Source organism: Centrocercus urophasianus, unplaced genomic scaffold, assembly GCF_019232065.1.
Source record: "Centrocercus urophasianus isolate 14NV4802_14NV808 unplaced genomic scaffold, USGS_Curo_1.0 seq_14, whole genome shotgun sequence".
Lineage (NCBI taxonomy): Eukaryota > Metazoa > Chordata > Aves > Galliformes > Phasianidae > Centrocercus > Centrocercus urophasianus.
The window spans coordinates 32,999,578-33,022,860 of NW_024884586.1; the positions used below are offsets into that span (position 1 = coordinate 32,999,578).

The 23,283-nt window shown below is 38.4% G+C and overlaps 1 protein-coding gene across 4 annotated transcripts in view; it reads left to right on the forward strand.

Annotated features, from left to right (window-relative positions):
* NRXN3 (neurexin 3) overlaps positions 1–23,283 on the forward strand; it is an 891,094-nt gene that overhangs the window by 210,147 nt on the left and 657,664 nt on the right. For all 4 annotated transcript variants that reach the window (XM_042814128.1, XM_042814126.1, XM_042814127.1 and 1 more), the window contains one exon: positions 21,438–21,876. In XM_042814128.1, the coding sequence (XP_042670062.1) occupies positions 21,438–21,876 (439 nt within the window). The remainder of the gene's footprint in view (positions 1–21,437; positions 21,877–23,283) is intronic.

Sequence of the window (23,283 nt, forward strand, 5' to 3'; positions counted from 1 at the left end):
CTGATAGTGGTGGTGGGGATCACTGTGATGACTGTTTTTCTATATCTGCCTTATAACAATCTTTATTGCTTCTTACTGAATGAGAAGTCTTTTAGTCTTTGCAGCTCCCAAAGGAGGAGCCAGTTGCATTACCCTTCTCTGAACATGTGAAGAACTGTGAAGAAAATCATCTGTAGTACTGATGTAGCTTTCTCATAGTTTGTCCAGTTATGATGCTTGCGACTAGTTGCTCTTAAACTACACAACTGCTGTGTTTGTCACCTTTCTTGATTAGAAACTGTGTTTAGGAATGTCCAGTTAATTTATTTTGTCCAGGTCACATTTAAACAATCAATTGCAATACTGAAATCGATTACAAAGCAAAGCTTCAGAAGTATCTGTTGTTCCCATATTGAAGAATGGGTTCTTCCTCCAGTGCTTCATTGTTCAGCTGACTGATCAAGCACTTTCCTTCATTTTCTCAATTTGTATTTCAGGGCTAATCTGCCCTGAAGCTGCTCCCTCACGTGTCGACAACAACAGTAAATACCTCCTTTTTCTTCTACCTAACTGTGGTGTGCCTGATTGTCTCACCTTGTCAGAACTTGTTTCCTAATCCTGACTGTTTGCTAGATCACACAGAAATGCAGTGTTTTCTCCCTTCTCCATTTTTTTTTTTCATAGTATGTATTTCTAGCATGTTCTCTTAATTAGCATATGCTCAGCTCTTCTGGCTTCAGGCTAGTTTTCCTGTTTACAGCTGCCTTGACACATTTTGTTAGAACTTCACAAATCATATATCACAAGAGAAATTAATTATGCATGTAAGTTATTAGGTTAATAACTTTCATCTCTACTGTGAGCTTCACATAAAGTCTATACATTGCACATTAATAATTCAGATGACAGCCTTGACTTAGAGTGTGTTTTATAAATCAATTCTATCCCTTCTTAACGAGTTTTGGGTCTGTGGAAACCATAGCTGATTTCCACACGAGTTTTTAAAAATTCAGTTCCAGTTCTGTTTCCCCATTGCCCCTGGTGAACGGATTTGCCAATGCAACTTGTGGAGAAGGACAAAAAGTGCTCATGTTCCCTTTTCCTCAGAGTAATCTTTTAGACAGTGGTTTTGCAACTAGAGTTTATGAAAATATTTCATTTGTATAAGGACACCTTCTGGTAAGAAGTGCAGCATTATCTTTAATAAACTTAATGACTAGTAGTGGCATTGCATTTTAACTAAGGCAACCAGGAAATTCCTTGGAGATTTACTGATACCATCAGTAAGTGTAGGAGCAGGAGATTTTGGATAGATATACCCTATGTGATAGAAGTAGGTGTACCCTTTAAGCACTAAAGCAGGCTCCCCAGGGCAGTAGTTAGTGCAACAAGCAGTACAGTTCAAGAAGTGTTTGAAAAACACTCTGACTTATAATATAATCACACCAGTAGGCCTGTGTGGAACCAGGATTTGAATTCAGTAATCCTCAAGGGTCCTTTCCAATTTTATTCTCTTCAGCTTATACCTTTCAAAAGGTATGAGTTAGGTTATTCAAAAAGGTATTCAGTTAGGCCTCTTGCCAAAAGGTTCTTCAAAAAGTAAATAATAATAATAATAATAATAATAATAAATTATTAATGGAATTAAAAGAATTATGGAATTAAAGGGAGTGTATGGAGAAGGCATGTATTTTGCTAGGGGAATGATTGTATTTGGGTGAGAATTATCTGTAAAACTACAGGGGATGATCTATTTATGCTGAAAGATTGGATGAAAATTGGAGATGAAAGTAAATGTGTGTAAGTACAAGAAGAGATACATATTAGAAGAGAAGGAAAATAAGAGTTTTCCATAAGCAGTAGGGGACTTCAGGTTGATTCTGATGGTTTAGTAAGGAAGTGATTCTGTGTGAAGTCTTTAATAATATTTGCTCACTGGTCAATATTGGTGAAATAAACACATCTAGCATTATGAGGTGGTAGGAAGGGAATAGAGAATAATACAGAAAATGGATTTGTCATTAAAGAAAACCACTCTGCTAGATGTAGTTCTGTTCTTTTTAATCTCAAAAAGATACTGTCAACCTGGAGAGAAATGCAACAAGGATCACCAAAGATCAGGAAAGAGACTTCTTTACAAGGAATGGCCAAACAGGCCTCATATGGCTCTTCATGACAAAATTGGCTAGGAGAATATTGTGAAATCATGCATGGCATGGGAGAGGAATCAAAGGGAACTGTCTCTCAGTGTGTTTTCAACCAGAAGCCTCAAAAGACAAACTTCATAACAAATAAAAACAAAAAGAACAAGCGGTGGAGTAATGGCAATCCTTGCTAAGGGATGCAATTGCACGGAATAAATAAATATCCTAGAAGTTCTTTAAATATGAAGACATCACCTTCTGCATGTTAAATCTCTGAGGCCCAAATTGATGGAATCTGTAAAATGGCTTTAGGAGAGTAGCTGTACACACCTTTTCTATTAAATTTGCATTGGCATTTTAGGTTATTTTCAGATATTGGATGCCAGTCAGATGTATTATGGAGGTTGTTCTGTTTAAATATTTGCTGGTGCAACTACATTATTTCTCAATTTCTAACATTCCTGATGTATTTTCTAGCAGATATTTCATTTGTTTTGCCTTGCAACTACTATGTACTGAGGTCATGCTGCACCAAAGCAATGTTCCTTGCATAGGTTTGCAAACAGCTATGGAAGGCAACTGAACAGTGGGCTATCAGAGGAGGAGAGAGCTTGGTGTAAGAATATGCAAGTTTGGGCAAATGAAGCAGTAATTTGTAGTTGTGGAAGTGAGTATCTCTGTAGGAGGTGCTGGAGGAACAAAGAAAATATCAGAGAAGACTGGAGTGCCATGTGTTGACTACAGGTGTAATGAGGCCCATTTGAATGAAAACAAATGTCTGTGCATCAGATAGGCTCTATTTGAGGAAGTTGCTTTAACTGAGAAAAGCAATAAGAGGACTAGATTGAATCATTGGAGAGAAATACAAGATAAGGTTGTTCAGGCTCCTTTACTCATTTGTAATAGTTAAAATCCCCCCCAAAATCAATCCCAAATAAGAATGTTAACAAGTGGAGCTGTAAAACTACCTCCAAGCTGTGTTGCTAAGCTGGCTTGCTCTTCTATACTGAGTTCCCTGTATGGAATTGGTTATTCTGTAAGGCTTGGATGAAGATTCATTTGCAATAAGGAAATCTCTCCAAATCAGTGTGGGCTGTGGTAGCAGTAGGTAGACACTCCCAGGCTTTCACTTAGGCCCGAGGATGTCTCCATCTAGCAGTAATTTTGTGATTACTTGTATTCCTTTCCCTGTGGCTGTAACTGTAGATGTGACTGCTAAGGAGGTTTATTACTGCCCAGCTGGGCCATTTTTCTGACTGCTGAATGTACACTGGCTTGCCCTTTGACAGAAGCTTAAAAACCAAGGAGTGTTTTTTACTGTCTCAAAACTGTGGACTGGTGCTGTGTAAAATGGGTAAAAAGAGACAAACTCAGAAGAATAATAGATATTAGAAATAGTAAACACCTACTAGATCTCTATGTCCGTATTCTCCCGCCAGGAGTGCCATTGTTCTCTCTGCCATATTAACTCAAAATTGTTCCTACAAAGGGCTACTCACCGTGTTGCCGTGCTTCTCATTTTCTGTGTGCCATTTGGTGCTACAGCTAAAGGTGTTTTAAGGAGAAGTAAGGCTTGTCCTTGCCCCTGGGTTTCTCTGTATTTTGGATATTGGAGACTTAACAAACAAAAAATCCCCAAAAGCACGATTCTTACTTGGAAAATGAGATTATATTGCTGCTATTAGTTAATTATTGGTTTCCTCAACTAAGAGATCATGAGATAAACTGTGGAAAATTGTCCAACAGACAAGTAGCAGGACCAGAAATAGAAGCCAGGATCTGTAATTCCTGGTCTGTTGTTCAACTCAGGAGAAAAACAAATGCCTACTACCCAAAATTAATCTGCTGTCTTCTCTCTCCTGTTGTTACTTGAGTGATTTGTGGCACATAAAGGTCGCAGAAAGTCAGAGGCTTTTAAGACTTAGGGATGTGGTTTAGTGGGCATGGTGGCGACGGGTTGATCGTTAAATTTGATGATCTCAGTGGTCTTTTCCAACCATAACGATTCCGTGATTCTACAGAAAGAAAGGAACTGTTTGGCTCTTCATTCAGTCAATATCTAACTTTCTGTGCTCTATGCATAGTGTCGGTGTTCATCAGCAACAAGTATCAAGCCTTAATTTCTCCTACTTCCCTTATATTAAGCGTGATAGTTTTGAGGCTTCTTTTTGAGAGTTGGGTTCAACTGGCTTTGATGTGAAGGTGTTAAAAGAATTGATTGCCTTCCTTTGTAAATTGCTGGGAAGTCTAATTGTTCCCTACATTTATAACACACTGGACTTTATATTCATTTGGAATTTCTGACAGTAGCTCCCAAACGCTGGTTCTTGTGATGACATTCTATACTGGAACAAAAATGCTTCAGAAATGTAGTGCTTTTTCCTTCTTCACAGTAATTATGTCCTTTTATCCACCTTTTGAAAAATTAAACAGATAAAGTTCCTTGTCTCTTTCTGTAAAATTTATATTATAATTCTCAAATAATATTGAAGCTGCTTGGTATATTCTTGCAAGTTTTAGAGTTCTTTATTTAATCAAATGTTGACATGAAGTTTAGTGTTTTAGTGCTTATCTTACCAATGCCACACAAGTAACACCACATTGCAACTCATATTGCTTATTCTAATCATATATTCTGAGAATGAACAGGCCCTTTGGGCTATACCACTCACACTTACTCCTAAATTGTTTTCAATGTCTCTGCTCTGTAGAGTGCAGCTACTATATACCTTCTCCTTCCTGCTTCTATACTCATACATGCTCATAAGCTCGTCCACTTTTGCATTCAACTATTTTTAAATTTGTTTGAGTTGGAAGGGCATGTGAAGGGCTCTGTGTATGACTCTGTGTGACTGCTCTGTCTTTTAAAGGTGTTCAGCACTATGCCAAAGTTGGTCTTCCCTTCAAGTATTAGCTTCAGTGCTTTTCATATTTTCTTGCAGAAATTTGATAAAATGTTTAATACTTTCACACCAAATATGAATCCATATGGCGCATTAGAGATGCCTCTTTTCATTAGTGATGCCCTACTGATGACTACTTTTCAAGAATGTCAGCTGAAGACTATCTGTGTATCTAATATTATGTCCTGTTTAGCTCTTGTCTGGTGCTAATTTAATAATAACTCTCTTGTGATACTCAGTCAAATGACTTTAGAAGTGTTTCATCTATGCTGTTACGATTGTCATTCAAATGATATCAGGTTTATTTGAAAGAAAGTCTTTTTACACAGGAAGATCTAATGATATTAAGTATTGTATTCCTATCCTTTAATATTTTTATAAAGCATATTGGATAGAAGCTTTTGTGTTATTTCCTCCAGGGTTGATGTTTCCTGCGGGCTAAAGCCTTCTACAGTTAAACATCTTGTTCTGTTTGGCTTTTTAAAATATGAACACAACATTAATATTCCTTTATTCTTCTGCTAGATTTCTGTTATTCCAAGAATAAAAATAAACCTCAGTGGATAAGAAATCTCCTCATTCAGCTCATTTAAGACTCTTTGGAGCAAATGACCCAGGTCTGTGAAATTAGAAATAAAGCATTTTTATTCCTGGTAGCTGATCAACATCCTCTTTTGTTCTCACAGATTGCAAAATACTTTGTCATCCTCTTGTGATATAGCCACTTACATTCTTCATGTATTTATATTTGACAGAGTAAAAATGTTCATACTTCATAAGTTCTATAAGCTAAGCTTTTTAAATAAACTATTGCCTTCTTAGGACTTCGATGGTCTTTTGTATCAAGATATAATCTTTTTTTTTTTTTTTATTTTAAAACTATTAATTTATCCTAACATGATTTAAAGAATTCACTGGTTAATTAGCTCATTGTGAAACTGTACCTTACTTCCAGACTGAATAGTTGTGATTTATCTAGCCATATATGTGATTACCCTTGATTATGCTTTTGTCCACTAAATTAAAGGATGCATATTCTGTCATTAAGCCTCCCCATCTAGATTGCTGGGGCATACAGTTTGGATCAGCTCATAACCTTCCATTTGGTGAAATCTGCTCACCTAACATAATGCAAGATATTGAGGCTTCAAATCACTGTAGCTCTTTTCTGTGCTCTTGACGCTTTTCAAGATCTTTTTAAATGCATGGACAAGATAACAAACCACAGATTATTAAATGGTTTCACTAGTGCTATATACACTTAGTGTCTTTTCTCCGTACTTTTCTCCGTATCTTTTTCTCCGTGTCTTTTCTTGATAGCTTCCTACTTAAGTAGTGAAGAATCACATTAGCCCTCATAGCAACTGCTTAACAAAGGCATTTCATGTTCAATCAGTTATACACCGAGACACACGCACTCTATTCATAGTCACTATTTACAAGGCTTAGATATGGTTCCCATTGTGTGAGAGTTACTTAGTCTTTGATCCTTAATCTGTGATCTAATGTTGGGCTGGACTGAAATGAGAATGTGTCTATGTATGTATGATTCTATGTATATTCAAGTGATAAGTAAACTGAATTATATATATAGTTATCTGTCCTTTTCCAGAATCTGCACTTGGTATCTGGAAGCTACTCAGTTGCCCAGCTGTGCAAAGTTGGAAACATTGGGCAGCAGCCCTTTCCCCAGTGTGCTGCCTCAGTTTTGTTCTTTCCGGCTCTGGGGAAGCTTTATCAACAAAACTACTTCTGTTAAATCAAGAGCATGGGTTAAAGCCAGATATGCCAGTACATATTTCCTCTTGCTGTCCATACTTTTTTCCTTGTAAAGTATCCTAGGACATTAGGATGAACCTCCAGTCCTGAGCTTTTGAAAAGTGGTACAGCATGGTCCTAGAACAGTCCTTATGCTTTCCTGTACCAGAAAAATTCCTTCAGCCACTTTCTGCAACCTCCTTTCCCTGACCACACCTGTGTCATTGGTTTGTAATCATGTTAATAATAATAGCTGTGTAACAGCAATGTTGTACTCATAGGAATAGTGATACAAACATTGTGTGTTCAGCCTTCGAAAATGAAATTTTATTTTTAGGAGGCAATGACTGTACAGGAACATGCAGTTAACCACAAGGAGCTTTATTTCTCCTCTTGCTTCAAGCTAATTTAAGTATTTAACTTCTCAGAATATAATACTTCAACATAAGCAGTGAGAAATGCCACAAGAAACTGATTATCCAAATTGCTTCATTTGCTCAGTGTGCTGGTTAATTTCATCTAGGCTCTCTTTTCCATGAAAAACTGGATCTTTTGAGGTCCCTCTGAACCTGGGCTTTTTTATGATTCTGTGATTCTTCTGCCTTGCCTTTCAAATGCATGTTAGCTTAACTAGGCAAAACTAGCACAGTCTAGAAATAGCATTTTAGGACTTTGAGTTTCTCTGTGGCTTTGTAAGAGACTAGCAGGATCTTGGGCAGATCTCTGTAATCTAACTTTCCTTTTGGATGTGCCTGAGAAATAATTCTTACCTTTAATAATATCTGTCAGCAGGTCCATGTGGAAAAGTGTACAGTGAAAGGTGTTGGGGTTCCAGATGCCAGAACAATGTGACATATGTGGAGACTGTATTATAAAAACCATGCAGACCCTATTGACAGAGTGACTGGGGAATTAAGGAAATACTTTGCCTGTTTTTTTATTGTTTACATTGCTCATCATACAAAATAAAGAAGTATAGATTAGCTGAGGGGTTCAGATCTCTGAAGTTGCAGTGCTCTGGGGAAAGGAAGAAGAGGAAAAAAGGATAGTATAATATAGGAGACAACACCACTTTCTGCATGAGCTAGTTTTCTTCATTAATTTTCTCCTTTTGAGTGCCTTACTCCTTCTTTTCCTTTCTTCTTACTTACTCCTTCATTTGAAGGACATGATCTAGGCAGAACAATTCCTGCCTGGGAATTCTGGGAACAGCAGAACGGTGATTCTGTGACTCACTGTGGGCTCAACATACATTTATTAGCAATGCACTCTTCAGTATCTGCCTCTTTATTTTGTACACTGGGCATTGTATCTTGTTTTTTTGTTTGTCTGCTTTATAGTAGAGCCATCGGTGATGGCACTGGTTATTTGTGCTTAGAATGGGGCTTCAGGCGAGAACATGGTTGATATAGGATAATTAACACTGCTAGGGGGTTAGAACTAGGTGATCTTTGAAGTCGCTACGAAACCAAGCCATTCTATGGTTCTCTGATGCCCTGTGATTATAAATACTCAGAAGCCCCTGTTGTCTCTTTGCTTCCTCCTCCATCTGTTCTCCTTTCAGGTTTGACCATTCCTAGATGACAGAAAAAGAAATGTGTGCAGGAGCATGCACTGCTCCTATGAAGTCCCATTCATTACACTGTCCATACCAACTACAACAAAGTGTTGTGGTTTAACCTGGCAGGCAGCTCAAAATCACGCTGCCATTTGCTCAGTTAAAGCATGGAAACATTCTTGGGGTGTGTGAATAACAACAGTGGATAGATTGACCAGAAAAGATTAAAAGATTTAAATGGAAAATTCTGGCCAAACAGTGACAAAGGCAGCTTTTGTTTTTTGCTTGTTCGAACAATAAAAGCAGTACAGATTTGCTTAAGAAGTTATATACCGGGATAGAATTGAGCAAAACAAAACATGTAGGGTAATACTGTACATTGGGCTTATACCAAGTAAGCTTTTGTGGATCTGAGAGCAGTCTTTCCTAAATGTAAGACAAAGCTCCATGCTGAGGACATGGGAATGCTGTACCTGGACACATTAAAACGGCATTGTATGAAGAGTACGCAAGTTGAGGAAAAGTTAATTGTATACTTCGTATTTATATTGTGGAATTTCTTCTAAAGTGTTTCTGCAATGGAGAGATCTATCCTTTCAATTTTCCTTCGGGGAAAATTCTTTATTCCTTTTTTTTTTTTTTTCTTTACATATGCGTATAGTAATAGGCCCACTCCAGAGACAAAAAGGCATTGAGAGCTCTCTGCATTTTGAAGAATTAGGCCCTGTGTGCTGGGTGTCTGGAACAGCTCATTAGCTGCATCTTTGCTGCTCAGTGCTGATTCCAGCCCTGACCTCTGAAGAGCTCTTGCTGTTCCTGCAGCATCCACCTGCTTTGAGCAGGAAGTGTAATCTAGTGCTAAATGGGATTGCTTGGGCCCTAATCTGGCTTCCTTTTCTGCTACTCATCTCAGTTTTTCTGCTGGAACGTTACCCTTATCCACTTTCAGTTCTTTCTCCTTTTGCATGCTTTCCTTAATGCTCTCACACTGCAGCAGCAGAGTTCTGGCAGAGCTGGCTGCTTTTTCCTCTTGCTACCACCTGACAATAGCTGGACCTGTGCTCCATGCCTATGCTTCTAGAGCAAAGCAGGTGGTGAACACATGAAAGCTCGTGTGTTCCAGTGAGGTCACTGGGCTCTTCCCTTGCACTATTTTAGTGTTGTTCCTCATGAAATCTTGTAAGGAGTGTGGGGACTGGGAAAAAGCTTCATCAGTAAGGCTGAGACCATGTTAGCAGATAAGGAGATAATCCTCTTCATAGCCTCCCTTTATTGGTCTCAAGCAGTGTGGTGCTGTGGATTAAAGTTGTACCTTTCGCAGAAGAGTAGCTTCTGAATGAAAAGATGGATGAGACTTTTTGGCATCGTGTTGGGATAGTTGGGATTTTGTCCCTAACAGAGTCTTCTGTTTTTCAGTGCTGGAATCTTTCAGCTGTCACCTCTAATTATATAGACTTTTTAGATACATACAGGAGAAAGATGTAAAAGAGCCTTTGGTCCTTTTTCTATCATCTGAGTGGGGTTATAAGATGAAAATATTTTTCTCTTGGTGTCACTCATAATTGGAGAATAATTACATTCCCTGCTTTCCCCAGCAAATATGCAAGCAAATATTAAGCTCATCGTCTCCCTATTTCTGTACAACATAAGGCCTAGTGCAGAGAAGTGTTAGGGAAATTTTAGTTATTGAAGGCTTAACTTTGTTCCATGCCCTGAAATTTGAGCAGAGATGAGCAAAGAGATCTTGGAGGGCTGTCAGTGCTGGCAGGTTTTTGTGCAGGACAACAAGAGAAAAGGAAAAAAAAAAAAAAAAAGAGGCAAGCATCCCATAGCATTTCAGTCTAGATGAATAGAAACAGGACCTCCTCCTTTTGTGTGCTATGCTAGTGATGTGACTAATGTTGCTAGCCTGGGATAATGCCATCTTGCTAATGGCACATTGTCAGTTGGCACTGAGGATTTTCTCTCCCTGCAGGAGGAGTAGAGGAGTTACCTTCCTCTAACTGTGGCTGCTTTTGCAGGTAGGAGGGAGATGCCATTGCTCCTGTGATGTTTGTGGCCAGGCTGAACAGGACAGACATGTTGGGATGCAGCACTCCCAGCTGTCATCATCAGCTACAAACAGTAACACCATTCTGCTACAGATAGTGACACACCAGTTCAAATTTGTGTACTAAGTTTACAGAATACTAAATTCACTAAATAGTTCATCTGTTGCCCTAATTACATCATTATTTGAGTAGTGCTCACTTTTAAGCATGTGCTCTCCCATAAGTAATAGCAAATGTTTTTTAATTTGTTTCTTGCTGGACAAGTGACAAAAGCATAGAAGATGTCACTGCAGCTGGCACTATTTGCTTAATGCATTGGAAGCCCAGGCAGTGAGAATGATGCTTGACTGGCATACAGAGACTGAACTAACTGCCCTGAATATACCTGCCATGGATATTCCTGTGAATCATGCTTAAGGCATATAGGCTAGGGAAGATAATAAGTAGCGGCGAAAAACTGCATAACTATAAGCAAGCAGTATCTATTCAATATTTTCAAAAACTTAAATATTCATCTTTTCACTTCAGCACATTTTTTATCACTCAAGTGTAATGCAGAGTTTCTGCCCCCTTCTAGCCCATATTTATTTCTTTGCATCACGTAACGTGTTTCCCTGGAGGGTATAGACCTGAGGTAAAAAGTGGGGGGTGCTGCTGAAAGAATGCCATGCCTGGAAAACAAAGTTTTACAAGTTCATATAAAAGCTCTTCTGTAAAGTTTGACAAAACTAAATGTTTCATTCTGAGCTGCAAGATCTTGAAGTGAGGCATTTCATTGCTAATTCTCTATTAGGAAAATGGAGTTCTGTTAGAAAGCTGTCCCGATGGAAACATTCACCCAGCCATATTAAACAGATCTATTTTACTGAGGCAGGTATTTTGTACTTGAACAACCTTAGGTGGATTTGAAATACAATAAAATCAGTAAGCAGAGTGTTTATTTGCTAAATCATCATCTGATACAGTTTTCAGAGTCTTGTGTAATAAAGTTCAAGCCTTAAACGATCAATGGGGTCATCCTAAAATATTTCCTTTCTGCTCTTCAGATGAATTCTTTAAGGTACTTGACAGTAATCATTTCCTCACAGACTCATCACTGATCCAAGCTAGACAGATTTAGCTTGTGCTGGCTAGACAAATTTGAGTTTTCAGGATGAACTTGGGAAGAGCGGGGTATTCAGTAACTAGTGAATATCTCTGCAAACTCAATACAGAACTGTAAGTTCAATACAGAACTGAGTGTAGTTGAAACCAACTGATGCATACTTGTAAATAAGCTTCTGTGACAGTCATTATTTTTTGTTTTGTTTCAACTCTAAAAAGCAGCCAAGCCTTTATTAGCTTTATTAGCTAGGCTGTTTTCTTGCAAATTTAAGCCCTTTGGATTTGTGAGATATGAGATTTTTGTTAATATAAAGTTAAGTGCTATCAAAGCCATTAACTACATAGGTTATTTCCCATTTCAAATACAGAATCATGGCAAATAAGACTGGAGGAGTCTTGGGAGGTTATTTAGTCCTTTCTGCTTCTACTGTCTCAAGAAAAAAATCAATGACAGCCACCACAAGTCCTGACAGCAATTTGCGTAACCTGTAATTGAAGGTCTCCAGTGATGGTTGCTCCTTAGACAATCTCTTCCAGTGCTGTTCTTAAATTTAAAAAGCCTTTCCTAAAGTCAATTCTAATATTTCATTGCTGTAATTTTTACCCCTTATTTCTTGTCCTTTTCATCATGGATACAAAAAGCAGGTTGTTCCTTTTCACTTTGTAACTGCCTTTTATATTTGAAAACTGTTTCAGTTTTCTTTATGTTAAAAGAGAAGCAGTGCTTTCAATCTTACTTTTATTTTCTAGACCTCTGGTTTTCCTCATTGCTCTCCTTGCGACTATTTCAAATAGACCCACTCCTTTCTTGAAGTTCAATTTGCTGAGCTGAACAAGTTTTCCAGCAGACTACAGCACCATCTCCTCCCATATTTCACATATATTCCAGGATGCTTCATTCAATTCATCCACCAAATGATGTTCTCCGTGTATCTTTCTGGTTTCCCCTCCCTCCCTTCTTTTTCCCTCTGTAGTCTCTTCATTATTGCATATTTATGAGTATTGGTAGAATACTGACATACCTCCTCAGACTCCTTACCTGTACCCAGAAAGATGTCCCAAATACAGCTTGCTTTATGGGGATAGCATGAAGTACATCTGTGTCTATGGCCTTCAGCACAAATGAGGAGAACCATATCTGTCTGTCTTGACTTTTCTGTCTTGCAGTTTTTATTCTTCTTTTTACTAGGCCAAATGTGCAAGAACAAGAAGCAGGAAGGAAGGTAAGATTTATGAGTCTGAATCCACAATGAAATTCTTTACGTGCTTTGCAATGACATCAATATGTATAAAATGTCAGTTACTTTTACACCTAAATATTAACAAGTATCCGTTTCTAAGAACAGACTGAGAAATCTGTCTAATTTCTAAGAGCATTTCAATTAGTGCTTAGCAGTGTAAAGATAAAATCTCTCATTTTCTTCACTTAGAGCTTTTGCACGATGAGCAATTCTGCAAAACCAGTTGTATCACCTCAAATTTGTCATCATGCTCTGAAAAATACACTATTGAAAACATTTGGGTATAGGTGGTTTTCTCACCGCTGCTTGGAAAGTGGAAGGGTAATATTTTAGGAAATCTGGAAACTATACATTATTTCCTGTTATCCCCATTTTCACTTACTCCAGTGTTTGCAAATGATATCTATGCTGCAACCAGTTCTATTTAATCTTACTGCTGCCTATGCTGTCCTTTTGCAGTAGCTGAGGAAACAAGTTCAGTCTCTCAAGCTAATATATAGTCTTTCAACAGCATTTCTTTTGCAACTTCTTTCTTTGTACAGTATCATGCCTTTTCTTCGCAAATGGATATATATCATTTCTCATGTTCTTGTCATCTTTGTCTTAAGATGCAATTATAGGGTCTGTTATTCCCTTTGAAATCAAGATTTTCTTCAACAATAGTCCAAATGAATTAGCAGATGAGATGCCCTAGTCTGGAGGTTGAGAAATCCACATGTGATAAATTATCTCCTTATTGCTACCACTTCAAAGGAAGGAATCCAAGAAGTAGGGCATTTCACTACACAGGGCTCTTTTGTAGCTCAGATGCTGCAGTGCAACACCAAGAATCAGTAAGGCTGTGGAGCAATATTTGTAGCTAACTGAAGAAGGAGCAGGCTCAGCATATGCAAAATCATATTGTACAGCTCAAGACAGATACTAGATCTTCAATAAAGAACTGCAAAGTAATTCTTTTTTTCCTTCCCCCCCCCGCCCCCCCCCTTTCTTTTATTACATATTTGGAATATCTCTCTTTTGTATACTTGGATCATAAGGCAAAAAACTGTAGATCTTATTCAAAAAATGTGTACGTAGTAATATTTGGTCTTTATCTTGATGTATACCCAAGTGAAAGATAAGGCAGAAAGATGGACTGCCTTAATCTGTTTAAGCTTTCTCTGAGATATTGTGTGAGTTATTTGGGCAGATGTTAACTCTGCTATAACTGAGAAGACTCAGATGTCCTGAATTCTTAAGAGATGCAGAGGCTTAATTTAAGTCTCAAAGGAAAGTTGTGACCTGAAGTATTGGGTCTTCTTTTCTTGGTATCCAGAAACTGGATTAGTTTAAGGAAATGTTATTTTTCAATCTAAGTCTCTTTTGAATGATTATTTTTACTGTGTTCTCACTAGAGCAGTTGAAAGAATCCCACCAACCTTGTATCCCCTTTTTTTTTTCTTGCTCTTTATATCCTTCTACAGAGAATGCTTCTCTTTATCTTCCTGGAATTCTTCTGAAACTCAGAAGAGACTCTCTTCTTTTTTGCAGTTTTCAACAAAAGTCAAAATTATTCAGATGGATTTATTGTTTAAGCATTCTACTCCTCATATTCCTATTTTTAACAGGATAAACTCGTGTTCTTTGTTAAACGTTTCCAGATGAGCTGCAAGATTGCATTACTTCAGCCAACATAGCACAAATTGCATTTCAGTCTCTTTTGTTTGGTTTCACTTATTTATTATCAATGCTGGATGCATTGTTTCTCATGCCAGGCAAATAAACTTCAGTGCAGTGAATGGTGACTGTGAATCTATAAATACTTGAATACAGTTGTTATCCCAGTGAACCATCAAATATGGTTAGACCAGGTATGCACAGTCTACTTAGATAATAAGTACACTTTAAACAGGTACAGCAGCTTTAGTTCCTCATTACTGAAGCCTTGATCCACTGCACTCATAGTCTGTCCCAAATGCAAAGAAAGCCATTATTAGTTGGTGTGTTTACCTTCTGCTTGCTAGTTGAGGCAGATTAGAAACACATAATTCTGCTGTACCAGTTGATGAGCTGTAATTTATGAAGCTGCAACAGCTTTTATGATGCAGATGTCTTTAAGGAAGTCTTAGAAAGGCTCTAGGCTGAATGTCTCATACTTACAATTCTGAGAAGTGATGCAGGCAGTTCATGACGTGGGAGGGTTGTGGCAGAAAAAAAGCAGTAATACACAGGATGCAGGAGGTAAACAACCTGGATGACCCTTCACAGTTACCTTCCTAGCTAGCTGAACTTAAGCAGTCTGCAGGTTTTTGACCTTTTCTCCATGATGGTTTGTGACTGCCATCTTCTAGGCTGTCCAGCCTGCACTATAACACGTGTTCTGATTAATAGCACCAGCTTCAAGAGGAACTGAAGACTGGCTACTCGCCAAGCCTAGCACATCATTTTTTCCTCACTTTTGTTGTTCACTCTCTATCTGCATCTTCACTTGATTGCAGAGAGACACTTTTCATCATTGTGAAAAGCCATCTGATTAGAGCTCTCATTAACCCATGAGTGAAGCTTCCTATCATAAGTTCAGCTGGAGAAGTTCCTTGAATGCTTCAGAATTGTAAAGTTGCCATTTTTAAGAAACCTCAAAACCAGATTGCCAATTTGTTTTAGCTCAGCTTAAAACAAACTCTTTTTTCTCAATAGATTTACAGGAAACCAGATTTACTGTATATCTTTTTTTCTCTTTATCCTTCAGAATGCCTCAGATGTCATGGAATTCTTCCACTGCTGACAATCAGAGATCATGTCTATCTATACTGCCCAATCCCTGACCATCCTTTTATACAACCCAATTCATAAAGCAAAGACAGATTGAACCATTAAATTATTCCTCTCTTAAAGCATGTTCAGAACAACTCCCTGTGGAAAAAGAAAAAAAAAGCTTTTCTTGTTCCTCTAGATGTATTTTGAGAATAGAAATTGTTTTTTGAGATTGGGAGAGTAAAGTTCACTTTTCAAACAATCATTCTTTTTTCTCTTTTCTACCTCCCTTCCAGGGAGAGCTTATGAAGTGGATTTGTATGACTGTACTGGACATTATCTCTTTGATACTCTTAGGCATTTTGGCCCTCTCTGATACAGGAATCAGATGTGGCACAAAAGCAAACTACTCTTTTTAGACAGGCATCATCAGCTTTTTTTAGAAAGCCATCTGATAAATATGGACAAATTCATAGGTATTGGTTTTATTGCTGTGCTTGCTGGTAAGTTGTCATGGAAAATGTGTCCAGAAGGAACTTGAAAGCCATGTCCTAGCAAGGGACAGTCCTCTGTATCAGTCATGGCCTGAGCTGCAGAATTTCCATCAGTATCTTGAATTATCCCTAAAAGCCTCAAGGTAGTTCAGAGATTCAAGGTAAAATGAAACTATGAGAAAGGAAGTGTTCACAGATGATAAGTAATACTGCTGGCTGACAGCTTCCTCACTGAAAGTCTTTTCTGGCTTGAAGCAGATGACTTTCTAAGAATGAAGCTCTTTAAGCTCATATATATAGAAGTATGGAATTGAGTTTTATTCCATAGGCTTTTTACTTGTCTTTCTTTTTAGTGGTATTTTGCAAGCTGGAGTCACAAACATGCAACAAAGCCTGAGTAAAGCGCTGGTGGCAAGTCTGACTTGAATCAACACGAGTCTCTTCTCCTTTATCTGCCAGTTTTAACATTATGCAAGGACGTATTTCATCTGTCCTGGAAAACTGCAGTGAAACATCTGTTGATTTCATTAAAACACAAAGATTTATAGGTTATGAGGGCAGAAAGAGCCATTATGATTAATCTAGACTGATTTGCTTTAGACAGAAATTAATTTTCTGTCTCACTATGTTATTTAGAAAAAACAAGTTCCTTTTTTTAATTTGCCAGTAGCTGAGAATACACCATAACCTGTAGTAATTTATTTCAACAGCAAATTACCCTCATGTAAAAATAAGTCATAATATTTTAAAATGTGAATTTCTCAAACTTCAGTTTCTGGCCCCCAGATCCTAGTATTCCTTTGTCATGTGGATTTAAGAGCCCTCTATTGTCAAATTCCATTTTTTGCATAGGTACTTGTAGTTTGTGATCAGATCACCCTGTAACTTCTCCCTATTAAAAAGGACTGAATTTGAATATTCTTTGCTATGGGACATGCATTCCAGTTCTTTAATTATGTTCTCTTTTTTCATTCTTGAACTTCTGGTGTGACAAACTGCAGATATCTGAAGCTGCCTTAGTTTTTCACTGCCCAAGCCAAAGATACTGCTGTCTCTTTATTCCTGCTCAGAATTCACCTGGTGAATTCATATTCAGGGATTATTTTTAGTCTTTTGTTTATGGTGCTGAGAGTTCTGACTATACTGAGTTGTACTTGACTATATGTTAGGATTTTGATGTCCAAATGTGGCTGTAAGCAGTGTCTAAAGGCAGTCACATAATCACAGTTGCACTTCTTCCTTAACCACAGGTATTCTTAACATTTCTCAGGGTAGACTGGGTTTTGGTTGTGTTTGCTGTTTTGTTTTTATTTAAAAAAATGTTGAAGAACAACAAATACTTGAGTAACAGAGATTCAGATCTGGGTGAAGCTGTTTCTTTGACAATAATGGACTCAGAATGCTTGTATACATTCAATACCCTTTCACCTTTCTCCTGTATGTCTTGCTTTGAAGTTGCTTTGTCAGTCTTTTTTCCAGACTTGCTCTCAGATCTACAATTACTAGTGACCAATTCCATGTAGTTTTCTCTAGTCCTTTAAAAGTCTTCTTTGTTGAGGATTTTCTGCTGTGGCCTTGGTGTAATCAATGAAATGCATGGCAGTCTGCTGTAAACCCCAGACAAACTTGGAAGCGGACTCTCTGCCTTTCCCCAAAGCAGAAAGAAGTTATTATTCAAGTATCAAATACATGAAAAAGGAAGCATAACCTGTGTGTTTGGATGTCAGGGGGAAATTCTTTACAGAGAGAGTGGTGAGGTGCTGGAACAGGCTGCCCAGAGAAGTAGTGGATGCCCCATCCCTAGAGGTGTTCAAGGCCAGATTGGATGGGGCCCTGGGCAGCCTGGTCTAGCATTAAATGGGGAGGTTGGTGGCCCTGCCTGTGGCAGGGGGGTTGAAGATTCACGATCCTTGAGGACCCTTCCAGCCCTGGCCATTCTGTGATTCTGTGTTGCTAAGCTTGGGAGCTGGAAGCTGCTTATTTGTATGTAAGCGTATTCCTTTTACCAACGACCTGTAGAAGTCCCTAAGAATAGATCATTGAGTCATAGCTATGCACAGGACATAGCCCAGCACCATATATCATCTGTAGGCACTGTGCTACTTCTCCTTTCATGTAGAGAAGATTCAAATCCAAGTACTCGTGCTATTTTTTAGTCAAATGTCCAAGTGAAGAACTGTTAACACTGCTCTATGAGAGTAATTATCCTATGATAAAATCATTAAAGTCACTATTCATTCTGGCCTGGCATTCTTTTGCCCCCCTAAGCAGCTCCGTAACGGGTGAAACCTTGAATGCAGCTGCACCGGAGTCACACGAGTCCTGTAAGTGCTGTGAGAAGGACTGTCTCCACTACCAATTATTCACTTTTCCAGACCATCCTTGCAGTGAAGCAAAGGGTAGACTGTACACATTTATTAAGAATACAGGAAAAGCCCTATTAGAACTGAAGAACCATCAGCCCATTCATTCAGTATTCTGCCTCCAATAGAAGCAGTTGTAAGTGCTACTAAGAGTGAGCACATGGCTGCCCTGGTTTTATCAGTATTCCATATCATGACATCATGTGGCAGGCTGTTGCATGCTTTTAACATTTGTACTAAACTCATTCTCTCTCCTTATCTTAACTGAGCCATTTTTGTTTTTCTTCTCCCTGAAAAGGGGATGGGAGGATGAAGGGCCAGGGAGGCCCTTCTCCTCCTTCTTCTCCCCCTCTGCCACATGTGAAACTGTGACATGAGCATAGTTATCAGCATTACATTTTTCTTACATTCCCACAGCATACAGTCATCTGATTACGAGTAGTTAGAAGGTCTTTCCCTCTCTTTTCCTTTACAACAGTTTGTAAAACTTCCTTCCATGCTTTCTCTTGTTTCTTTTTCTGAATCTGCTGCTGCTCTCTATTTCCATGACTTCTTGTAGTAGTAGCATGTTCCAAAAGTTCTCATTGTAAATAAGTAAAAATCTACTTAAACTTGCATTTCTGAAAATACTTCTAGTTGTGTTATTGCTGTAGAGCTGTTCTATGTTCACTTTCTCCACTATTTTCTATAAGTTTTGATTACATTCCTTCTCAGTCTAAATGGGAGAGCTGTGGCGTTTTATTTTTTTTTTCTGGCCTGTCCTCATAGAAAGCTCTTCCATGCTTTTAATTGCTCCATTCATTTTCCTTTGTACCCTCAATTCCACCATTTCCTTGAGATGCAGAGACCAGCCTGTGTGCACTGCCCTGAGCTAGTGTTTGTGGAAAGCACCAGACGTGGCCCCAACAAAAAGTATGTGCAGAAGCCCTTGCCAGTCCAGGTAGAAACCCAGAGCTACAGGGAGTAGTACACCTAACATGATTCACAAGTCTTTTCTGGATGCTGGTGTAGCTGTTGCTTGTCTCTGCTGTCTGGCTCATGGTACTTGTTTGTCTGCCAGAGGGAGAGAAGTGCTGCAATGCACCTCCCTACTGAGCTGCTGGAAGGAGGTGTGTGGTCTGTCTAGCCAGTGTATTTGACCTGGTTAATCCATGGAATGAAACTACTACAGTTCCACAAATTGAAAATATATTTTATTCGTGTTGTGGATTATAACAGACTTGATGTTTTCAAAGTCTCTGGAAGGGCAGAGTGCTCTCCTAGGAAACTAGAGCAAAATAACTGGAGCTATTGCAGGTCAATACTGTCCTCTGCTGGGAGGAACTACAATATTGTGACATGACTCCGCATGGGAACTAACATTTGGATTCTCCTTTCACTCTGATGTAGGACATTTTGCCTTTGGAACAGGGAGAACAGATGCTGTGCTGGCTGCACTGGCGAAATTCTCTGTTAGTTCTTAGCAAAATACGGAAGTTCTTCACTTGCTACAACTTTGTTGAATTGCGATTTCATTTCTTTTTTATCCTAAGGTCATCTTTAGGATCTTGTTCCCCATCTCTCTATCACATGCCTTTTAATATTTTTTGCTGATTTTTTTTATCTGCCTTTCCTGTACTGTGATATTCCATAGCTTATTTCTGTTAGTTGCTGGTAGGATTATATATGTCTGTCTGATTCCAGAAAATTTCTTTTCTGATTTACTTATCCTCAATCTACTGCTGGGTTTACAGCCTAGAGTACATCAGTGAAGAATTATCTGTTTGGTCAGAAACTCCCCTTGGGCCTTCAGGCTGAGTATTACAGATGCACGTCCAAATGTTACATCTGTATGTTTTTAAGCCTGTCCATATGATATTTTTAGAATTAAAAATACACGTCTTTTCCCTTCTCTTTTCTTAGTAAATTGCTAACAACTCATTCTGTTAGCATTTTGAAAGCAGAAGAAATCAAATCTGTGTTTATGTGTGTGATGCCGTACGTAATAGGTAGAAAGTACTTTATACCTCCTTATAATAGCTCCTTACAAGAAATCAGAGTTTTCAGTAGTGATGCAGAAAGTAGTGATTTTCAGTTTTCAGTAGTGATTGCAGAAATGCTTCTGCTTGCTATATGTGCTCATCCAGCATCCAGGAAGCATGGAAGGCTGTTGAAAGGAAGATCTATTAATGAATATTATATAGCTCTGTGCCTTCTCCAGTCCCTGACTCTGAGAGGATGGCATGGAGCAGAGGGACGTGCTCTTTCACATGTAGTTTAATTCTGTACCTGCGAGAAAGAGAAAGTTGGGACTTTCACCTGAGCTAGGCATGCTCAGTAGTATTTGGCTATTTGGGACTCTCCTCTCACATATTTTCCATTCATGTAGCGCTATGCAGAGTCCAGAGCTCTGGTCATCACCTCAGACTGTGTTTTAGTCCAAGCACTCCGTACATAGAGATTTTTGTGTGTTATTCATTTATACCTATTGTAGGTTTGTGCCTGTTGTGTTTTAAGATTTCTTGGTAAGATAAATTTCTCTCTCCCTCTCTCCTTCCTTCTCTCTCTCTCTCTCTCTCTCTCTCTCTAGGAACCACAGGACAATCACTAATAGTTCACAGGAACTTGGTTACTTTTTTTTTTTTACATCTCTCTTCTAATGGTAAAGTAGGTTTATAAGAATAATAAAAAAATGACAGTGGTGGCACAAAGTTCCCTGCTGTGGTTAGCAGAGATGGACATAGAGGTTAAACTTGGTTATGTATTTTGTATGGACTTTATGCAAATATAACAGCATGATGCCAGACATACACTGCATTTTATATACAAAAGCTTTTACAGCTGAATGAGCCTGTGATCGAGTTAATTGTTCTCTGCGTCCTTCAGCAAGTGTTCTTCTCTTCTGCCAGATTATCTGATCTATAGTCATCACAGAATACCTATTGCTGTCATTTCTGTACACCTTCCTGGTTCTGTTCTCTGCTTCTGTCATCATGTCACATTCTTGCGTGGTCTCCCTTCAGCTCCCCCCTGCCTTTTGGGAGAAGTTTATCTCCCACGGATGAAGGTAATTGGAGTATTTGTACAGTATGCAGGATTGATGTATGATGTTTTTCTTTGTGTCTGGCAGGTTGTTTATAAGAATAATGACATTCGTCTGGAGCTGTCTCGCTTGGCACGGATTGGTGATACTAAGATGAAAATCTATGGAGAAGTGAAATTTGTATGTGAGAATGTGGCCACACTGGACCCCATCAGCTTTGAGACACCTGAGGCATATATTAGTTTGCCCAAATGGAACACCAAAAGGATGGGCTCCATATCATTTGATTTCCGAACCACCGAACCCAATGGGCTAATACTTTTCACCCATGGCAAGCCTCAGGAGAGGAAAGATGCCAGGAGCCAGAAAAACACGAAGGTAGACTTCTTTGCAGTTGAACTTCTAGATGGGAACCTCTACTTGTTGCTGGACATGGGATCTGGGACCATTAAAGTCAAAGCCACACAGAAGAAAGCCAATGATGGAGAATGGTATCATGTGGATATTCAGCGAGATGGAAGATCAGGTAAAGTGGTACTTTTTCTATAGTAGATTCACCTTTCAGTTCTAGACCTACTAGTTTTTAATCACCTTCTTACAAAAACCTAGTCTTACTCTGATGACATTTGTCCAGCAAAACAAAGATGTGAATGGACAGATTTTCGTTAGATGTCTAATGTGAACTTCAGATAGAGCGTCATAGAGGGAGGCTATTAACCTTTATTCTAAATCTTCTGATACTCTGGACCTATCTTTACAATTTTGTACGTAATTGTAATGGTGACTTCTTTGTAGGCCGTGGTAAGGTTTAAGAACCTTCTGAATTGTTATTATTTCATCCTTGTTTTGAGAAATTCTCAGTGATTTACTTTGGCTTTCTTTTAAAAAGCAACTGAAACCAAATGAGAACTTCCTGTTGTGATCTGTGTCTTTCACTGAATCTTGTGTCCTTAAAAAACAGAGGGTTTAGATTTTGTCACAAGGAAAATAGAATTAATGTGCACAATCATTGAAAAAATCATGATGACAAATTAACATTTTCATACAGTTCTGTTTCACTTAGCATCTTGGAGTTTTCAGTTAGGTTTCTTTTGCACTTGCAGCCAGTATGCCAAGTCTGTAGAAATCCTAGTCTAAATATCTAGATCAGCATTCAGTGGATTTTTTTTTTTTTTTTTTTTCCCTCATAGCTTCTTATTTTCAAAAATGTCTTTTAGTTTATTTTAATTAATATATTTACCATGAAGTTACAAAGAGGAATTCTGTTTGTTTCTAATGCTGTGTAAATGTTAGCATGCTAACGGTGATTGTGTAAGGAAACAAATTATGTAACTTCATCTTAAGAATATGTGAACAATTGTGTAAGAATTCCTTCTGGGCTGGTGGGATTTTTCAAAAGAATTTTCAAAAGAGCTGAATTTCAGCCACTTCATAGCCTAGCTGTTTGAACAGGTCTTTGCCTGAAGCCACTTATTTCCTTTGATGATGTAAGGAGTTTTTCTGTATTTCACATCATCAGACTGTACTGGGACTTAATATATGTGGTTGTATATTGCTATCTCCTAAAGACATCGATAGGAACATTTTATAAAAGAAGCCTTAAATAAATAAATAAGTTGAGCTTTGATTTCTTTAGAATAGCTAAAATTTAATTAACTTCCAAGAATAAACTCAATTACTAGCGTTCAGTACTGCCTTTAGTTTTCTTTACTCGCTTGGGGACTGTCTGGTCCCTGGAGAGGCAGCTGCAGGAGGAAGAGAAATGACACTAAACTCTGCTAAAAAATTTTGTAAAATCCCACAAGAGGGACCCATGTTCATTTGTCTACGAGGCTGTGATAGATGGCATTGCTACTTTGTGGGTGAGATCATGGGACTAGCTTGTTTGTTGTCTGACAGAAAGGTTTGTGATGGCCTGGACACTGATCGGAGA